General features: G+C 35.7%; 1 protein-coding gene across 2 annotated transcripts; it reads right to left on the bottom strand.

The window, feature by feature from the left end:
- Positions 1–1,595: 1,595 nt before the first annotated feature.
- Positions 1,596–19,884, bottom strand: pik3r6a (phosphoinositide-3-kinase, regulatory subunit 6a). Of its 2 annotated transcripts, none has more exons than XM_052141677.1 (6): positions 19,776–19,884; positions 14,312–14,432; positions 10,569–10,642; positions 9,292–9,406; positions 6,834–6,904; positions 1,596–2,955 (listed from the first exon to the last, which is right to left on the bottom strand). In XM_052141677.1, exons 1-6 carry the CDS (start codon positions 19,852–19,854, stop codon positions 2,837–2,839), a joined length of 579 nt encoding a protein of 192 aa, XP_051997637.1. In that variant the 5' UTR covers positions 19,855–19,884; the 3' UTR covers positions 1,596–2,836. The 2 variants fall into 2 exon arrangements, with proteins under 2 accessions (XP_051997637.1, XP_051997638.1); XM_052141678.1 differs by lacking the exon at positions 19,776–19,884 and adding an exon at positions 14,717–14,830.
- Positions 19,885–20,322: the final 438 nt, after the last annotated feature.

The raw sequence follows: 20,322 nt of genomic DNA, 5'->3' as shown, positions 1-20,322 counted from the left end.
GAAACAAACTTCCTTAATTAATGCAGAGAGACTAATGAGCAGGGAGGTTAGTAGATACAGTATACAGTAGAGGGGCCAGTTTTCCCATTCACCCTCTGTGGGTTAATTAGCTAGTTGGGGTTGAATATGAATATTGCTGTGGTCACATAGCAGTAGGACTGTGGTTACACTTACAGTAAACTAACTTAAACAGCTGAGTGTCGTTTACCACAGCCTCGGTGTCACACTAACAATCTAAACAAGAAGAATTATAGGTGAGACATATTGTTAGAGTGGGGCTTGGGTGTTGGGTGGGGAATTTATTGACAACTCAAAAAAGCTGATTTTCTGGCCCAGGGTGACTTTACTTTGCTGTTCTCTGTGTTCTGAATCTCACATTGATACACACTGCAGACTGGTTTGGTTTTAAAATTATTGTGGATAATAACCGTACAACGATATATAATTATGTTCACATGCATCATTTCCCAGCTCTCTCTCTCTCTCTCTCACACACATACTGTATATATTCTTTGTCCTTTTTGACTTGTAGCATCAGTTTCTCATTTTTATGCACTAGGTTTAAATGCTAATGTTAATAAATTATGTTCTCACACCACTGAATTCATTGATCAGTGAAACCTGTGGATGAGTCATCATCAGACTCTGCAATGCACCACAATATCCCATACTGAGGGAGGGTGGAGACTGACAGAAGCTTCCAATGAAAGATTTGTTTCAAATATAGACACCAACTAAGTTGCACCATTATGGTATTTTTGAATAATGGGCTTTTTTAAAAAAAAAAATATTTGTTTGTTTTTTGTTACACACTGGATGTTCAGAATGCCACAACAATGAAAATGCCCACAGCAGGCTTTAAGTCTGATGTGAAATCAAAGAGGAGTTTGTTTCTTTGTGTTGGCTGACATAACTGGGAAATCAAATCACCGGTGCAACCTGTTGCTTCACTGTATTACATGAAGAAAAGAGATTGGAACACAGTGAATACAGACAAGTGGAGTGATACAAACAGTGCAATCTCCCAGTGCTGAATACTAAATATCACTCTTACCACATTGCTTGGAAATTCAGATCTAAAATAATGCATATAAACTTATAAAATCCATAGCTGATGTTATAATTACAGCTTCTAGACTGAAAGTGAAATATGCATTTTAGTCAGTGAACACATTTACATTCCTAAACTCTGCCATGGCAACCCTCATGTGCCATCGTCAAACAAAGTAATGGTCTAACTTAAGTGTCAGATTTCTACAAAATAATAATAATAATAATACCTGTGTAATAAGGATAACATTTGCATAGCATTTTAGCCTACATAATATGAAAACAATAAGCATTCAGGTGGATTAGTGTCTGACATCAACTTACATCTACAGTAAATGAATAGATCACTCGGACTCTTTTGGGTATCTCATTTTCAGGCATCATACAAAAAGAAAACATTGTAAGTTTCCAATTATATGCAGCATACTGTAATACACCTTTATCAATGGGATTGAAATGATAATTTTAGCCCTGAATACATAAACATGCAGGGGACATGGTTAATTAAGACATGCCAAATGTAAAATGTTTTGAAATATGGTGTTTAATAGGATATTAGCACAGAAGCAGTCAGTACAACATGGTGAATAGAGCTGATTGGTCCAGGAGGGGCTTGTCTCTGTCTGTGAATAGAATATAATTATAATAATAAGACCTCTCAAGGATTTAAAATGATAAAATAAAATTTCACAAACAGCATAAATTTATAAGACAGACAAATGTGTTGGTGACATTAATTAGGGAGTCAGACACCCTTGGGTCATTAGCATGCACATTTCAAAGCAGAGGGGCTAAATTGACCAGAAGGTAGCCAAATATCAGAGCTAAACATGCTATTCTAGAAATAAGAGGAGGTGGACTCTTCTGGTAAAATGTGCCCATTACTTTACTTTGTGAAGTGTAATTTATTGTTATCTTATGTGTTCCTCCTTTCATAATAAAATGCATAATTAATGGCCAATATCTGATCTAATTGTGAAAAAGACAGTCAGACCATATAAATAGTAGACCAATCAGAGATTCATGATTTCAAACAATAATCTCTATTTTACAGTAATCCAATACAGTGAATATAACTCTTGTTAGACTTTATAGATACAGCCACAAAGGGTTCAGCCTGAATGAAATGAACCATGATGCCATTATTCAATTAAATTATTATATATTTTTTAATCAGGTTTCATGAACATTTCTGCTAAAAAATTTGTTATAGTAACAATTATGGAAATGGTTTATTTGAACATATATCATTAAAGAACTGAGCTAGTAAGAATTCATTTAACTTTATTGTATCACTATAAGCAGACATTTGCCTGGAAATCTCATCAGTCATTTAGACATTGTACATGGGCTAAAGCAACAGCAGTCTACATGGAAACTCAACTGAAACTTGAACAATTATGTATGACAGAGTCACCGGCGCTGCAGTGCGTTAGCAATATTTCATGAGTGAAAAGTTTAAGAGTAGGGAATGACAGCAAATCGGCTGAGCATTTGACAGCTGGACCCAAGGGAGATGATGGAATTTACTCTGTAATGTACAATGAAACAGGATTTTTAAAAGAAGCAAGAAGAGGGTTAGGTACTGTAGAATGCGAGCGAAAGGGAGGAAAAGACTAAGGTAGACGCTTAGCCCACTATTTGTATGCAGGCTTCATCTTTCAGAAATATCTTGTGACGGTTCACACCATGTAATTTGAGTCTCCTGGTGTCATTTAAATGTCATCTTCATCCAAGGCTCCAGAATTGTATTGTGTTCCTGCTGCCACAACTGAGAGCATGTCTTTTACATTATAGAGCAGGTGAAACCACAGCACTCTTTCAGCAAAGTGAGGCCTGTCTTGGTCACAAAGGGTGTCGAGTTCGGCTGCGCTCTGGGTGGCCTTCTCCCACTGCGAGGGGTATCTGTAAGCATTTATTTCAGATATAAATGGCTTATTTTATACCCAAGATACAGGATAGGTAATAATATGGGTTTCAATTAAGAACTGTAACAGAGAGCTTACAGTAAATAAACCTCAAAGTCATGAAAATGTTGCAAACTGATAGTTCCTTTGACATGTAATTAGATAAGCAAATACATTTGCGTACTCTCTCTTTGTCTAACGTTTAAATTGCCTCAGTTGCTTGAAGGTATGCCAGTATCACTGCAGTGCTCTACAAGAGGTTTCTATATGAAACCCTCCTCCTTCCCAGTAACATATGTCTAAATCTCCTTCAAGGAGATTGCATGGATGTATAATTGTGCAGCAGCAGCAGTATGTCTGACATACTCATCACAGCAAGTCTGTATATGGACCCTTTTCCACTGTAGGTACTAAAGCCCATTTGAGGTACTTTTCCCTGAGACTAGTACTTTTTGTCACTTTTGCACCTGAGGACCTATAGTTCCTTGTAGATGTTTTAAGGGGACATTTTTAGATCCTACTTCAGCGTAATTACTTTTGGGGTGTATAGAGACTGTGTGAGGTGCTGCAGCCTGTGATTGATCAAAAATGTATGACGCACAAGCATTAAGAAGGGAGAGGAGTCCACAGCTGCCATTTGTAAACAAACTAGCTGTGAGCCTGCTATTCAGAGGATTGTGCTAATTCCTTTAAAGGGGTCATGTCATGACGAATCCCATTTTCCTTGATATTTTGACATACAAGGTCTTTTTACTATAAAAACGAACTTAATCCCCAATAAAAGCAATCATTGAAACCAAGCTGCCCAAACGCTTCATTTTCTACTTCCATAATATTCTGATGCCACAAAGGGTACTCATTAATTCATAACTGCCTCTACAGCAACATCATCAATGCCTACTTTACATCATTGCACCCTTGAAACCGTCCACTGGCCCTTGGGCTCAGTTCGTAAACACACAGAGAGAAAGCAGGGGCTGGCCTAGTGTGGTCTGAAAATCCTAAACACCAAATGGGACCAATCTGGACTATTTTGAATTATTTTTGTAAATAAATATGGACTACACAGATGTCTTTGACTGTTGTCATGTCTCTAGCGCTGCTTTTAAAAGACACGGTGTCAAATTACAACTCCGTTTTAATCCATTCGGTTACATTCAGCTGCCGCCACTTGTTGTGTGTACAATTGCTCAACATACCATTCTTTCACCCATCTGCGCTATTTTTAATTGTTTGTGTATTTAAACCATTTTGATGTGTTTCTGATGATGTGCACCTCAGTACAGGATGATACTGGAAACAGGATGTGTGCATCTTCATTGTGCTTTGGACTATGATTGCGTGTCATGTGGATGTGTCTTCAGCGTATTTAAGCGTGGATTGCTTGTGTTTGTGACACAAACTTTCGAAAACATTTATTTGTGTTGTTGTTGGCAGTATTTGCGCCAGCACGTGCAGAGAAAAATGGAACGGGAGATCTGTTTACTGTTTACTGCAGCGGACACTTCCATTTGTAGACAGCATCATTGATTATAAAGGGTTCTATTGCTTCGATGCGACATGTCTCTCTCATCCAGTTGCGCTTCAGGTGAACAATTTAATATATTTGGATGCAATGTGTTGGATCTGTGTTATGTGTAATCCATGAAATTTAATTCGATAATATTGTAGGGTTGTCCATTCTCTTCCGATTGAATTTCAAATATGGCTGTATTTGAGATGCTGCACGATGTTAGCCAATCAGAACAGTGGGCGTTTACGTTGACAATTTAAAGGAGGAACTGAGGCCAAAACCGAGTGTTTAGTCAGAGGGCTAAAATCAGGTTGGAAAATGATCATATATTACATATATGACTGTTTTGGTGAAGAAAAAAAAAACCTTCACTAACATTATCAGTGGACCTAAGGGAAGATAATAAAACTGCAAATAATAAAAACAAAAAGAGCATATCATGACCCCTTTAACAGAAATAAATGAAGACCAACAAATTATCTGAAGAGGATCATGTTTCACATATGTGTGTTCGAACTTTGAGTTTTCATTGCATCAGATGCGTGTTTCAAAATAATGTTCATTTGATGGCAGGGAGTTTAAGGCTCTGTTGCTCCAGCCACCTCTGACCAACTTTTATCTTCATACATGTCCAGATGAACATTGTCTAAACATGCAAGAATTTTTGGATCTTTCGAAACTTTGATTTACCTTTTTGTGGATTTTGAGGCTGCTTCGACTTCAGGCTGGTTGTGGTACTCCAGTCTCCATGTCATGTTATGGTGTTGGGAAATCCTTTCTTATTCTTTCTTTTTTTGAAACACAACAGTAATCTTGTGTAAAATAATTAGCTATAGCTAGTTTTGTCAGTTTCTTTTGTCAGTTTCTTTTTGTTATTAGCCTGGTTTTGTTTGTTTTTTTGGGCATTGGGTCTCTCTGAAGCCACTCCGCATCTTGCTGCTTTTAATAAATTTGAGATTAATTTATTTTTTCCTTAATAAATGACCTTTGAAGTTATTGTGCTTCCCTGGTGTTTTGGTCTGACGGTTGAGTGGGAGTCTTGTTTTTTATTGTGTCTTACCCTTTAGTGGATGTAAACATTCATTATCGGACATAATATCTGTTTGTTCTGTGTGACTATACAGAAAATAAAGTGATTTCTAGATTACTACATTTATGCCGTTGCACCATCCATGTGGATGCTGCACACTGGTGGTGGTTGAGGAGAGTCCCCTGTTCACTAAGTAAAGCACGTTGAGTGTAGTATCAGAAAAGTGCTATATAAATAAATATAACATTAATTGACACATAATTGAAATTTATTATCAACTAAACCGTTATTAAATCTAGTTTAAACAAGGGAAGTATTGTGTGCCTGTTACTGTGTAGTTAACTTGCATCAAGACGCCTTTTTTAAATCAATGAGTATTTCAGTAATTTATGTTGAGTTATAAAAGCCTTTATTGTAAAAGATTGTGTTGATAAATAGGTTTTTAATGCATTTTCAACATGTTGTCCACTAAGTTCAGTGTGTGCTGTGTGCTTAAAGAGCACCTCTGCTGCCTTGAGACATCTCTTCTCCGGCTGCAGCATGGAGCACCGCACGCACGACTCACGAATTAAACTGTTTCCTGAAGACACAGGATGCATCTGAAAATTGGATAATGCTGCCTTCGGAGGCTGTATTAAGAGGTAGGATGAAATAAGGTGCTTTTTAAACTGTTTTAAACAGAGATCAGTTTTTATAGGAGTTCCATTCATCCAAAAATGCTGTCGGTTAAACCATTAACTGATTAGGCAGCTGCCTACATTTTCAGATTTAGCCAAAGTTCTCATAAAACAGCCCTAACAAAAGTGAAGCTCCGATCCCAGCATCCTCCGTCAGTGTTGTTGATTTTGCAGGTTTTGCTATTGAATCTCACAAGAAAAATGGTTGATACTAGATGACGTCACTACGGCGTTACTTTTGTGAGTGCGAATGCAAGCGGGCAAAATTATCCTCAGTTGTTCCGTTCCTCTTATGAGTTCTCATCTAGAAAGTTACTTAGGGAAAAGTACCAGGACTGTTAAAAAGGGCCTTATGTTCTAGCAGTAGCAAGTCTTGTTACTTGCTCTGCAGCAGCGGCAGTGTACTGTAGGCAGATCTAGTGAGCAGATCATTTAGTTGTCATGACTGAACTAAATAACATTTAAGTTTAATCCAAACAGGAAACACAGGTTATAGGCTGCAGTTAGTATATTCTGTGCAATACAGTGGCATCAGACTCTTTTGATTTTATTGATTGCATAATGACTATTGCCTTGAATAGCCAACTGACTTTGGAAACTTAGCATCTATACACACTACATCACTTGGTTCAACAAACAATAAATGAATAACTTACTCTTGGCATGAGGACATATTGATAATTTGGACTTTAGATATTCAGCCATTTCTTTGTCCTCCTCCCGTTCCCTGTAGAGTAGAGGTAACTATGGTGATTGAAGCAGTGCATTATGGGTAGATTGACTATATCATTGCCTTTTTAAGTACAGTCTTCATGTCCTTCACTCAAGGTCTGGAGTTGTTGCAGGAGAAGCAGTATCTACATTTAACATAAAATTTATTGTATCATGCATTTCCTAAAGGAAATAGGCTAAAGTATGTGCAATGCATCTTTAACACTAGCTGGACTAAAAATATATTCAGCGCTGTTCAGTTTTGCCTCAGCTGCCACTTCTTAACATGTAGCTGCAATTCCTAATTTGTACTTAGCACTTAGAATATAAATGCACTGAAGCTAAAAGAATAACAATATGTACAGAAAAACCGAGTTGTTAAATCCCTTTAAAGGAACAGTTCACCCAAAAATGAACATTCATTATTACTCACTCTCATGTCTATCCAAACCCAAATCACTTTCTTTCTTCTGCTGAACACTCAAATAAAATAAAAGCACTGATCAACTGCTGTAAACAGAGCACAAATCAAATATGGCAAAACATCAATAACATCAAAACCTCATTGGTTCTTGTCTCATGATGTTTGATCACGAGACACACAACCAATTAGGCTTGTTTGCTATATCTGATCTGTGTTCTGTTTACAGGAATTGATCAATTATTTGATTTAAGAGCTTTTGGTCTGTCCATTGTACAAAGTGATCGTATCCTTTTAAGAGACTTGGAATATGTGGCACAAGTCGCATGGAATACTTCTATGACACTTTTGCTTTTTTAAGATCAGGGGTTTACAAATTGGTTGAAAGTGAGCCTCCCCCTAGATAACTTGAAAACATTATTATTGGTACTACTAGGCTACTACTATTAGTAGTAGTAATACTATTATTAGTATTGCTAGGCTTTGTTCCACTCAATTTATTTAATCACTATACATTTTTTTGGCGGAAAGCGGAAAACCCGCACTCACATAAGTGGAGGTGAAGGGGATGAGGACTTTCATAGCCTTTCGAGAGAGGTGGGGAAACACATTCCTATATGTAAAGCAACGCAATATGACGCTTCAGTCGCCTTAATATTAACAGAGCTAAAAGTCTGGATAACTTTCCTTTGTGTTTGCAATTCTTTCAGTTTTCAGTCAAAAAATTCTACACTAAACTAGAGCTTTGCCTCAGTGTGACGCCGGAGCTTACAGTGTCTCATACTATCATTTTCTAGTACCTATTTGCAAATAACACACCGTTGCAGCGACGCATCATTGGGAGCAGTACACGAAAATCCCGACTTTAAATATTCGCGATCATACTTACTCTGTTATTTGCTTGGCCCAGAATCTGCCTCATCTCCTGTAGACTTTTGTATTGTAGACAATACAAAGCGATCAATTTTGCGACACGCATATGCATAACATGCACTTTAACATGCAAGCTAGCAGGACAGATGTGTACAGACGTGAAATGTTATGATTTACTTTCCACACGTTGCGCCTACCCTGGGACTCTCTGGCGCCCCCCAATGGCAATTGGTTTTCACCAATTGAAAACCTCTAGTCTAGATCCTTTTCACATTTCCGGGTTTGGAATGGTGAAGTAAACTATTGGAGGATAAACTTCTATTGCAATGAATGATACACCATAGCAAAATCATTTTTTATTTCCCATATGCTTCAATAGCAAAAGAAAATGTCCACAGAAAAGTCAGAACAGAGAAAGATGCCAAGTTTACTGTTAATTCCTCAGCTTGGTAACTAGTTTATTATTATTATTATTATTACTATTATTAATGCCAGGGTACGATAACAAAAAAGATAGTTTTATAAATGTACAATAAATAATAATAATATTAAAAATAAATAAAATAATGTTTTCTAGACACTACTAAAACAAGCGAAAAATGCATCATTACAGTCTGTGGAAAGGTCCATTGAAATATAAATATAAAATATCTCCTGTTATCTGCAGAAAAAAAGAAAGTACATTTGGTTTGGAATGACATGATCATGAGTAAATGATGACATATTTTTCACTTTTAAGGGGTCGCTGCATTTAAATTACATTGAAAAGATTACTATTCTATAAAACAAACAACAAAACAAATAGGATCTTAAACACTGGAAAATCCAGATTCAATCCCATCAACATTTGTGCAGATTTCTCAAGTACTGAGCAGAATTGTCTTGCTGAATTAAATTCCTGAAATCGCTGAGACAGAAAGTGGGAGCATGGTTTTATTACAAATACAATTGTATTACTTCTGTACTTAGAGTGTGAGTAATGTTTTTCCTCAGGGCTGAGTCAGAAAGCTGTCTGCCTCCAAATGTAATTCAGTCAGAGATTTACTAAAGAGTGCAAATGAATTGTCTGTCAGCTTCCATTATTTTCCAGCATAATCAGCTCATCTCACCTGAGACGTTCAAACTCCACGTCATCCACCAGGAAGTCTCGAGCCTCCACTAATTTATGAATCTGTTGCAGGAGCTCTTCCTCCTTCTGTTTATCTTCATTAGACTTGTCATTATCTGAAAATTGATTTTTATCAAGCAACAGCTTTTATTACCATGTTTAGAGCCACTCTTTACTCTAACTGAAAAACACAGGTGTTCACTTTACCAAATTGTTTATGCAAAATTATTAGTTTGTCTTAATTTAGTCAATTAAAATGTACTTTTTTTAATTGCTTAAATTTTGAACAGAAACAAATATTAAAAGTAGAATGTATTTTTGAAAAATATGTTTAAAATGGTGTCAGCGAACATAAAAAGAAAATGTGGAATATGTTATAAAATAATAAATTAATAAATATCATTAAAAAGCAGGAGAATAACAACAAGCAATATCATTATTTGGTAACACTTTACAATAAGGGTCCATTCGTTAACATTTGTTAATGCGTTAGGTATCATGAACAAACAATTAACAATATTTGATTACAGCATTTATCAATCTTTGTTAATGTTGGTTAGTAAAAATACAATTGTTCATTATTAGTTCATGTTAGTTCATAGTGCAAACTTTTAATTTTTAAAAATGTATTACTTCATGGTGACCTTAACATTAATTAACATTAATAAATGCTTAATAAGTAGCCTATTGTTTATTGATAGTTCATGTTAACTAATGTTAACACCCGGGAGTAAATAATGAGAGAATTTTCATTTTTTGGGTGAACTATCCCTTTAACAAATGGAAACTTATTGTAAACTGTTACCAATTAATTACAGTATGGTTGTTTTCCTTAGTGATTTCTATTAAATTGCAGCAGAGGGATCTTTTCAGTGGTATTGTAACAGCTACTGATAGCTTGTGACGAGGCAGGCAAAGAATGAGGATCTAAGTGCAGCTTTATTAAAATAAACAAGAAAACACAGAGTAAAGAAAAACACAGGGAACCTAGCACAGAGCATAACAAAACATGCAAGAACTGACAAACAATCTGGGGGAAACAAGGGCTTAAATATACAAGGGAACAAACAAGGGAACGAGGAACACCTGGGGAAACAATCAGGGGAAAACCAATCACAAAATGAAACTACAAAGAACTACAAAAACAGGAAACAGGAACTAAACCAGAACTTCAACATAAAAGCACAAAAACAAAAGACAACAGGGAATGTGACATAGCTAAACAAAAGGTAAACAATATTTGGATTTATTTATTACAGAAACATTACAAGAGATCACCTGGGATGGATAGAAGCATTTTAAGTTCTTTTTTCAGCCTTGTAATTTCTTTACATAGCTGGATATCGTCCATCCTATGAAACAAATGGACAGGCAAGCATGAGAACACCCTGCTGTTCCAAATTCATCTAAAATAAAAAGAATGTAAATAATTAAGCAATTAAAATAAGATCACTATTAAACAAGGTACATAGATATGGCAAAAACAGTGAAGAAGGTCAATCTAGAAACACTTGTTAATGGAAGAATTTATTTAAAACAAAGTTAGTTTTTTTGGCACACAATACTTCATCAGGTTTTAAAGTAAACAAATGAAGAAAAACTTTTTTTTATACAAAACAACAGCAAAATCCAAAAAATTAATAGACAAGAGAGCATTAAATCCAGGATTTGGAATTGGTGTGTTCTAATTGAGGGATGACACATTTTATTGTCTATTCCTTGGCTTGATTAAGATATTGTTTGTATTTAAAGTTGAAGTGTGACTTTGTGAAAAGTTTCTTTTCATTTGTTTTCATTTAATCCTGGTGAAGGCCTATGTGCCGAAACACATGCAAGTTAAGTCAGAGAGCATATTGAAGTGGCATTCTGTTCTTAAACCTGTGTTCATATAAATAAAACTTGGAATCCCTGTTTGTTATAAATCTGCAGTTTAATCCCATTTTAGGCACAAAATATGCAGCCAAATGGAGAAGCTGTATTATTGGATATCTCACTACAACTTTGCTGTTCAATTGAGACAGACTGTGGAAACTGATCACCAATCAAATACTTTCATAATAAGCAAAGCGCCTTCCCAAATGATTGTGAGGGGAAACAGATATCGATACATTAGACACTCTGGTAGCATCAAAATCAAAGCATTAACATTTTAATAAGGGGCAGCTGGCTGATTGTAGCTCTTGGCAACAGGAAGGATGGATGGCTGCAGTTGTGATAGTAGGAAATAACTCAAATCAACTTATTTAATGCTTGTGAGTGTGACTGAGCTTTATCTCATGTATGGAGAGTCAAGGTCTATTAAATCAATTAGCCATGAGAAACTGTGCACAATTACATGCAATAGGTGTTCTTAGGCATGACACAAAGAAGAGTATAACCAATGTAAGTCTAGAGTGGCTTGTTGCTTTTATAAAACAGAGTCAACAGCATACGATCAAAGACATCACCGTCAAATAAAAATAAAAATGTAATAATAAATAATAAATGTATTAATAAAAAAATATTTCGACAAGTATTTTAGTTCATTAGCCAAATGTTGTGCTGTTTGCGATTGCATTAATATAGAATGGGCCATCACTAGTGTGAGTTTATCAGCATTTTCCAATGGCGATAAACATGGCTCAGTCACAATTTGGAACTATGCATTTCATAATATTGATTTTTTTTGTGGAAGGAAAGTTTTGATTGGGATATGTTTACAATTTATAATTTATCATTTATAATTGATATAATTAGCAGTCTATTAAATTCATTTAGCAGTTATTGTCTAAGTAGCAATTGTAAAATCTATAATCTGAAAAGTGTACGCTTTTAAAATTAACTTCTGTTAATCTAAAAACACTATAAACTTGTGCACACTTTGTCTGTCAGAATCATATTGTTATGATTCAGACGAGGGCAGATGAGGAGTGAGGATCTAAATGCAGTTCTTTAATGAAAAAGGTGAACCGGATAACACAAAATAACAAAACAATACAGGGAACAAACAAAACATCCACGAAGGGAAAACAAAGAATAAACATGAGAAACATCCATGGAGAACATGGGCAGGAGAAACATTGAGGACAACCATAACATTATTTGACGACCGACAATGAATGAACAAACAACAGGGTGTAAATACAGAAGGGTGATGATGATTACATTACATACAGGTGAGAACAATGACACTGGCAGTGATGAGGGCAGGGGATTATGGGAAGTGTAGTTCGGGACAGGTGACAGAGGAGAAACACTGAGCAGACAACAGGGAATCGTGACACATATGAACAAAACCAATAACTTCAACTTGAATACTATATATAAATATGTATATATATAGGATTATAATATATATATATAGGATTGGGGAGTAACGGAATACATGTAACAGGATTACATATTTAAAATACCAAATATAAGTAACTGCATTACGCTACAGTTACAATTTAAATAATTGGTAATTAGAATACAGTTACATTAAAAAAGTATTTTGATTACTGAAAAGATTACTTTTCATTTTATTTTATTATTTGTTTCATTTAATATTTAGTCCTTTCAGATGGAAAACATATGAATTATGCAATCCAAAGTGCATTTGAACTGCGGTGAAACACTTTCTTATGATGTGTTACATTCATATGAGCTATTTTTAGCCATTTTACATGCACATCACCAGGCACGTTCATATTTTTTTAATCAAAAAATTCACTTTTGATCATAATTTTTTTTTTCTATTGATATTAGGGCAAAAATTATATTCTTGATATTCTTAATAATTTTTTGTATTGTTTTCCTGTTAAAGTATCTAAAATCAAAAATCAATTTGATTGATCTTGTTTTAGAAACAACACTGCATATGATATTTAGTTTTTTCAGAGAATGTATTTTTAACATGTATTTTGTCTTACTGTACTGGTAGAGTTTTTATAAGCAAAACAAGTGAAAAAATCAACCAGTGCTGAAGAAGTAATACAAAGTATTTAGAATACGTTACTGACCTTGAGTAATCTGACGGAATACATTACAAATTACATTTTACACTCCCAACCCTTTATATATATATATATATATATATATATATACATACACACTGGTGGCCAAATGTTTGGAATAATGTACAGATTTTGCTCTTATGGAAAGAAATTGTTACTTTTATTCACCAAAGTGGCATTCAACTGATTACAAGGTATAGTCAGGACATTAATAACATTAAAAATTACTATTACAATTTGAAAGAAAATAAACTACTTAAACTATTTCAAAGTGTTCTCATCAAAATATCTTCCACATGTAGCAAGACAACTTTGCAGATCCTTGGCATACTAGCTGTCAGTTTGTCCAGATACTCAGGTGACATTACACCCCACGCTTCCTGTAGCACTTGCCATAGATGTCTTGTTGGTAACTTCTCACACACCTTGCAGTCTAGCTGATTCCACAAAAGCTCAACGGGATTAAGATTCATTACACTCTTTTACAATTATCTGTTGTCCAATGTCTGTGTTTCTTTCCCCACTCTAACCTTTTCTTTTTGTTTTTCTGTTTCAAAAGTGGCTTTTTCTTTGCAATTCTTCTCATAAGGCCTGCACCCCTGAGTCTTCTCTTTACTGTTGTACATGAAACTGGTGTTGAGCAGGTACAATTCAATGAAGCTGTCAGCTGATGACATTTGAGGCATCTATTTCTCAAACTAGAGACTCTGATGTACTATCCTCTTGTTTAGTTGTATCTGAGCCTTCCACATCTCTTTCTGTCCTTGTTAGAGCCAGTTGTCCTTTGTCTTTAAAGACTGTAGTGTACACCTTTCCATGAAATCTTCAAGCATTGTATAGCCTTCATTCCTCGCAATTTAGCATAATTACTCAAGGATAAGGTGTTGGAGTGATGGCTGCTGGAAATCGGGCCTGTCTAGATTTGATCAAAATTACTTTTTTCAAATAGTGATGGTGCTGTATTTTACATCAGTAATGTCCTGACCATACTTTGTGATCAGTTGAATGCCACATTGGTGAATTAAATGTGGAAATAAGTTCACTCACGTGTATCTGAGCTCGGACTCTCTCCTGATCAGAATGTCTCTGATCCGTTCGATCTTAAAAAGTTCTCCCTCAATGTCCCCCACTGTGATAGTAGAGTCTGCCATTGAGACCACATCTGCCTCTGAAAAGACACATAAACAACAATATTCAGACTGAAACCACACTGATCACAACCACAAAGAGATGAAAAAACATAAATTGTGCTTTACAAAATATTTCAAAATTTCACATTGCATATTGAGCTACATTTCAAGAAGCATCATTCAATTCACCATCATTACACCCCTTCCTGATGCAGGTTTAAAAATAGCTTAACAAGCACTGAGCTTCTTTATTCAGTATCATGGTTAGAGGAAGTGCAACTCTAAACAAAGCCATCTCTTCCTCTGGGTCTGTCTTTACTACCTTCTTCCTTGTGAAATGTTCTTAAACCTCCAATCCAACTTCCATGGTATCTCTCCTGCACCAATAAATCATTGCCTTAACAGCAGCAGAAAATTTCAGCATGTCCAAGTGTTTCCCACAATTTGTTATGTCACTGCTAATGTCTCCAGTGGCATTGTGCACTGTTGCTTTCTCATAAGTGGCATGGTAACCGTTATGCTGCGCTGAAGTAAATACAAGGCTGAGTGGCTGCTTGGGTCATGAGATGGGGAAATTCAGATAAGAGAGATGATTTCTCTTGTAATAAAGCATTGCTTTGTTGTTTTTCTCAACATTTCTCCAAACACTAGTGTCTTATTTAAATTTTTTCTAAAGCGCAACAATAGGCTTCTGAGAGAAAAAATGATTCCTTGATTTTCTCTATAGAGAATTTTAAATAAAGTATAAACCTTTTAAGACAGACCTATTGTAAAATGAGATCTGAGATTGTTAAGCGATTATACCTTCTGTACAAGCTATGTACAATCTCAAGCCTCAAGTGTGTTTTTAACTACTCCATCGAACCACTGCAAATTACTTTGAAACTAATTGTGTGCTTGTGTGTATCTGGATATTTTAGAGTGCACACGCCGCTCATGCTCGAGCCCCTCCTTTACAGATAGCAAGCCAAATATGTTTACCCTCAACAATCAATTTATTAATCCCACTTCCAGGGGCTAGGTGGACAAGTGATAGAAGTTGCATTTAATACTTGTTTGATCAATTTCATGCCATATTCTTTATGTAGGCTATGTATCTTGTCTTCAAGCCTGAATTTGAAGCACATTTAAAAGTGCTTGACGCATGTACATAGTGCTAGATGGCGCTAGGATGCGTAATTGAGCTCATATTCATGATCATCAAAGAGAATGCTGATGTCAAGATTTATAGTGAAAAAAGAGTTATATTTTGGTCTGTTCTCATCCAAAATCCAATGGATCGCTTCAGAAAACATGGATTAAACCACTGGAGTTTTATGGATTACTTTTATGCTGCCTTTATGAGCTTTTTGGAGCTTCAAAGTTTTGGTCACCATTCACTTGCATTGTATGGACCTATAGAACTGAGATAATCTTCTAAAATATTTGAGTTCTGCAGAAGACAGTCGTCATGTGCATGAGGGTAGATAAATAAAGTTTCCTTTAAGCTGAATAACTGTAATGATGCTTTACACAGTAGATCAACTTTGCATTGGCCTACTTAGTAGCAAAACTAAAATAAACCTATTGTAATTTCTGAATAAACTTCACAGAAATTGAGTGACAAGATTATGTTTAAACTCTCCCTTCATATTGACAGATTCTGTCTCTAACCGCAGGTGTACACTGTTTGAGTCCTGCAGTTCAGTTCAAGCTCACTTATGCTAAACTATGCACAATAAATGACTTATTTACATGGTGTCTATGCATTAATTATAATGGGAGCATTCTAGCATTGTTGTGTTGCTCGCTTGAAGTGTATTTACAGTATTTACCATCTAAATTTCAAGTGAGCCGCACAACATGCAACAAATCCAATATAATTCCAAATTCGCTTTTGTTTTAAAGCTTCTTTTTCGATTTTCAGGTGATATTTTTTCAGCACTAATTCTTGTGTGCCAAAGAGAGAGCTGAAACATTAAGCAGGCATAAGGGGCCTGTACCACAATACCGAGTCAGGATGCTAGCCAGGTACATTTTCGTACACAACTTATTTTGGGTAGGGGCCTACCATGAAGGTTGGTTGCATTTTAGAGAAGTAAATCCTGCCGACTCTCTCTCAAGAATTGAATAGCTTTCTCTCTATCTCTCACATCATGTTCCATGTGATTTGGTGTTCCCAACTTAACTTCCCAACTTACGTGAGACATTACATATAGCTGGTGCAACCCTTGGTGTTATTTAACATTATGCAGTTAAATTCCAAATGCACATTTTTAACGCATTTGAGCCCTCTCAAGTAATGGCAATACTAATGAATGCACATTTTTGACGCATTTGGACCTGCTCACGCAAGGTCAATGCTAATTAATGTGCATATTTGATGCATTTGGACCCGTCCAAGTTTCAAGAGCCCCTATCATGAATCTCATGATCTGCTGCCTGGCAAAACAACAGACGCGACAGAATAGTCGAAGTTTACATAAACAAACAAACAAGCAAAAAATATGCAGAGAGTGTTTTAATATTCATAATCTCTTAATCACTTTGAAGCTGTGGATAAAAAACTTTTGCAAAGTAAATATTTGCAAATATAATTTATTTCTCCTGAGGGGCACCTCAGCCCAGAGGATCAAAGGGGCAGTGGCTTGTGCACACCCCTGTACATTATACAAATTATTATGCTGTAAAGGTTTTACATCTTTCCAGTATATATTGTCTAGAGTGCATAAAAGAATTCAGACCCCTTAATTTTTTTCACATTTTGTTATGTTGCAGCCTTATGCTAAAATGCTTAAAATCAGTCTACACTCCATACCCCATTATGACAAAGCAAAAAAACTGATTTTTAATAACTTTGTGCAAATTTTTATATATATATCACAGTGACATATGTATTCAGACCCTTTGCTATGACACTTGAAATTTAGCTTAGATGCATCCCATTATGCTGGATCATCTTTGAGATGTTTCTAGACTTTGATTGTCCACCTTTGACAAATTCAATTGATTGAACATGATTTGGAAAGGCACACACCTGTCTATATAAGGTCTCATAGCTGAAAATGCATATCGGAACAAAAACCAAGCCGTGAGGTTAAAGGAACTGCCTGCTGAGTTCAGAGACAGCTCAGAGACAGGATTGTGTCGAGACACAGATCTGGGGGACTGGTTAAGGTTGAAGGAAAACTTAACACAGCAAAATACAGAGATACCCTCAATGAAAACCTAGTCCAGAGTGCTCAGGACCTCAGACTGGGCCAAAGAATCACCTTCCAAAAGGACAATGACCCTAAGCACACAGACAAGACAACCCAAGAGTAGGACAACTCTGTGAATGTCCTTGAGTGGCCCAGGCAGAGCCCAATTGAACATCCTGAAAATGGCTGTACACTGATGGTCCTCATCCAACCTGACATCAGAGCTTGAGAGGATCTGCAGGGGAGAATGGCAGAAAATCCCCATTCCAGGTGTGCAAAGTTTGTCTCATCATACTCAAAAAGATTGAGGCTGTAATCACTGTAATCCAAAAGTGCTTCAACTAAGCACCGAGTTAAGGGTTTGATTACTTACTGTATGTCAATGTGATATTTCAGTTTTTTATTTTTAATACATTTGCAAAGCTATCAAAAATCTGGTTGTTGCTTTGACATTATGGGGTATTGAATGTGGATTGATGTTAAAAATAATAGTAATTTAAAGCATTTAGGTTGCAACAAAACAAAATGTGTGTTTTTTTTTTTTTATAAAATATGAAGGGGTCTAAATACTTTATGAATCCACTGCATAAGAGTTAGAAGTGGCAACCACATGATAAATGTCTTGTGTATCTCTGAGAATTGGTATTATGAATCTGATGCTCGCCATCTACTACAGTCTCAAAAAAATCAATAGGTATCTAGGCATAGTTTATGCTGGCAAATGCAGTTGTTTTAACATCAATGCTAAGAAGCAACTTTGAATAATGGCATTTTCATGCGTAAGTTAAACTCCACTGAGGCAATGAGACTTTTCATGTCTAGTGAAGCAAGGTTAAAATAAGAAACAATTACTTGAGAAAACTTTTTTTTTCCCTTTCCCCATTGGCCAATAGTAAGTTTTCTTGTTATAAGCATAAACCTTAATACATTTTTGATAGATTTCTCTGTAAACAAAATATGTTATTGCTTCTTTAGTATGTATCTTGTTTTAAGGATGTTTAGATATTTTTACTAGAAAACAAAACTAAAATACTCACTAAGTAAATACATTGTTGCAGGTCAAAAGTATCATAGTCTTCATAAACTTTAAAACTCATTAGCTCTTGTGTCTCATAAGCAAACATGACATCATGAACCAATGAGGTTTGATGTTGTTTATATGTCGCCTTATTTAATTTGTGTCCTGTTGACAGGAGTTTATCAATTATTTTATTTGGAACTGAATAACGACTTTAATTTCAGCCTATTCATCAGACAAAGTGACCATATGCCTTTAGAAGACTTAGACTATGACGCACAAGTCACATGGGCTACTTTTTTACACAATAAGGGGTTGGATTATCCTTTAAAATATCCCCTTTTTTTCTGTAGAAGAAAGAAAACCATAAGGGTTTGCAACAACATGATGGTGAGTAATAAATTACATAATATAAATTTTTGGGTAAAAGATTCCAGTAACACTTTACAATAAAGTTCAATTTGTTAACATTAGATATGCTTAGTTAACATTAACTAACAATGAACAATACTTTTACAGCATGTATTAATCTTAGTTTGTGTTAATTTCAACATACCAATACATTTTTTAAATTAAATGTTGTATTTGTTTCAACTGCTCTAATGCTTATTTATTGCACACACATAAAACACTCATGAGATCAAAGTCCATTGTAAACCTTTCCCTAAAAATGAAGAACTAGCTTTGCAACTTAACATGCTAATTAAGGTCCAAGCTCGATCATTTGAATGGACCACAGTAGATTTACCCTTGTCAAGATGATACGTTAATTTCCAAAACTTCCAAAGGTTTGGTGTGAGCTGTGCCTCTGACTTACAGAGAGACAACAGCCAGTTGAGAGCCCTGCTCTGGAAGGTACAGTGGTGCACACATTTATGAAACCATAATAACAGCGGATGATAAGACGGTAATTTTCATTTACAGCGATGATATTTAAACACTGTGACTTCAAAATATTTTCTGTTAAACTAAATATGCATTTCATGGTGTGATCTACACCTTTATGAACAGCTAGCCTACAAAAAGATCTCCTAAACAACATTTACAAATTCCACCCTGGCATACAATCCATCTTAAACCCACGGAGAAGTCAATACAACAAGTACACGATAGTCTGCCACACCTTTCACTAATACGTTTGGGCAGGTTGTTTGGACAGTGATAGATCTACAATGACAGGCTACCTGTTTGGTCCACATCTGTTTTCCATTTCGTGCATTTCAGTGATCCATACTGACAGGATGCTCTGCGCTTTTCATCCATTACTCGCAACTGGAGTCTGATCTATTACGAATAAAGGATCAAATCCTCACTTGAGATAAGCAAAACAAGACAGCAACCTAGAATAAGGCAGATGATCCAGCGGTTGCCAGCGGTTTCCGTTGCTGAGTAAAAACAGCGGAGGCTGAGGGTAACTACATTTCATTACGCACTGGTAAAGGTGACAATACTGTTCTTGAGTCTTTGGCGCCATCTTGTGTTAACTTAAAAAAAACACGCACTATCACGGTGTCGTTAGTCTCACTATAAAAGGTAGCCTCCTTAAAATAGTAATAATTATATACAGTACAGTGCAAAAGTCTTGGGCACATAAGATGTTTCACAAAAATTATCTTCAGCTTTAGTGTCAATAGGAAATATAAATGTTAGACTCCCAAACATTACTTTTGCAAATATAAAAAATTTGAATAGAAGAACAGGGAGCCCTGCAACATATGTCATGGTCCCCAC

This window comes from Xyrauchen texanus, chromosome 13 (genome assembly GCF_025860055.1).
Source record: "Xyrauchen texanus isolate HMW12.3.18 chromosome 13, RBS_HiC_50CHRs, whole genome shotgun sequence".
NCBI classification, from domain to species: domain Eukaryota; kingdom Metazoa; phylum Chordata; class Actinopteri; order Cypriniformes; family Catostomidae; genus Xyrauchen; species Xyrauchen texanus.
Note: the sequence above shows the minus strand (reverse complement) of the source record. Positions and strands in the feature narration are given on the sequence as shown.

Excerpts from the sequence above, each read along its gene's own strand:
- pik3r6a (XM_052141677.1), bottom strand. The coding sequence starts at position 19,854 with ATGGATGAAAAGCGCAGAGCATCCTGTCAGTATGGATCACTGAAATGC. Across the intron at positions 9,407-10,568 it reads AATGCTTCTATCCATCCCAG|ATAATGACAAGTCTAATGAA; the intron begins GTGATCTCTTGT and ends ATCAATTTTCAG. Across the intron at positions 6,905-9,291 it reads GTGGAGTTTGAACGTCTCAG|GGAACGGGAGGAGGACAAAG; the intron begins GTGAGATGAGCT and ends TCTACTCTACAG.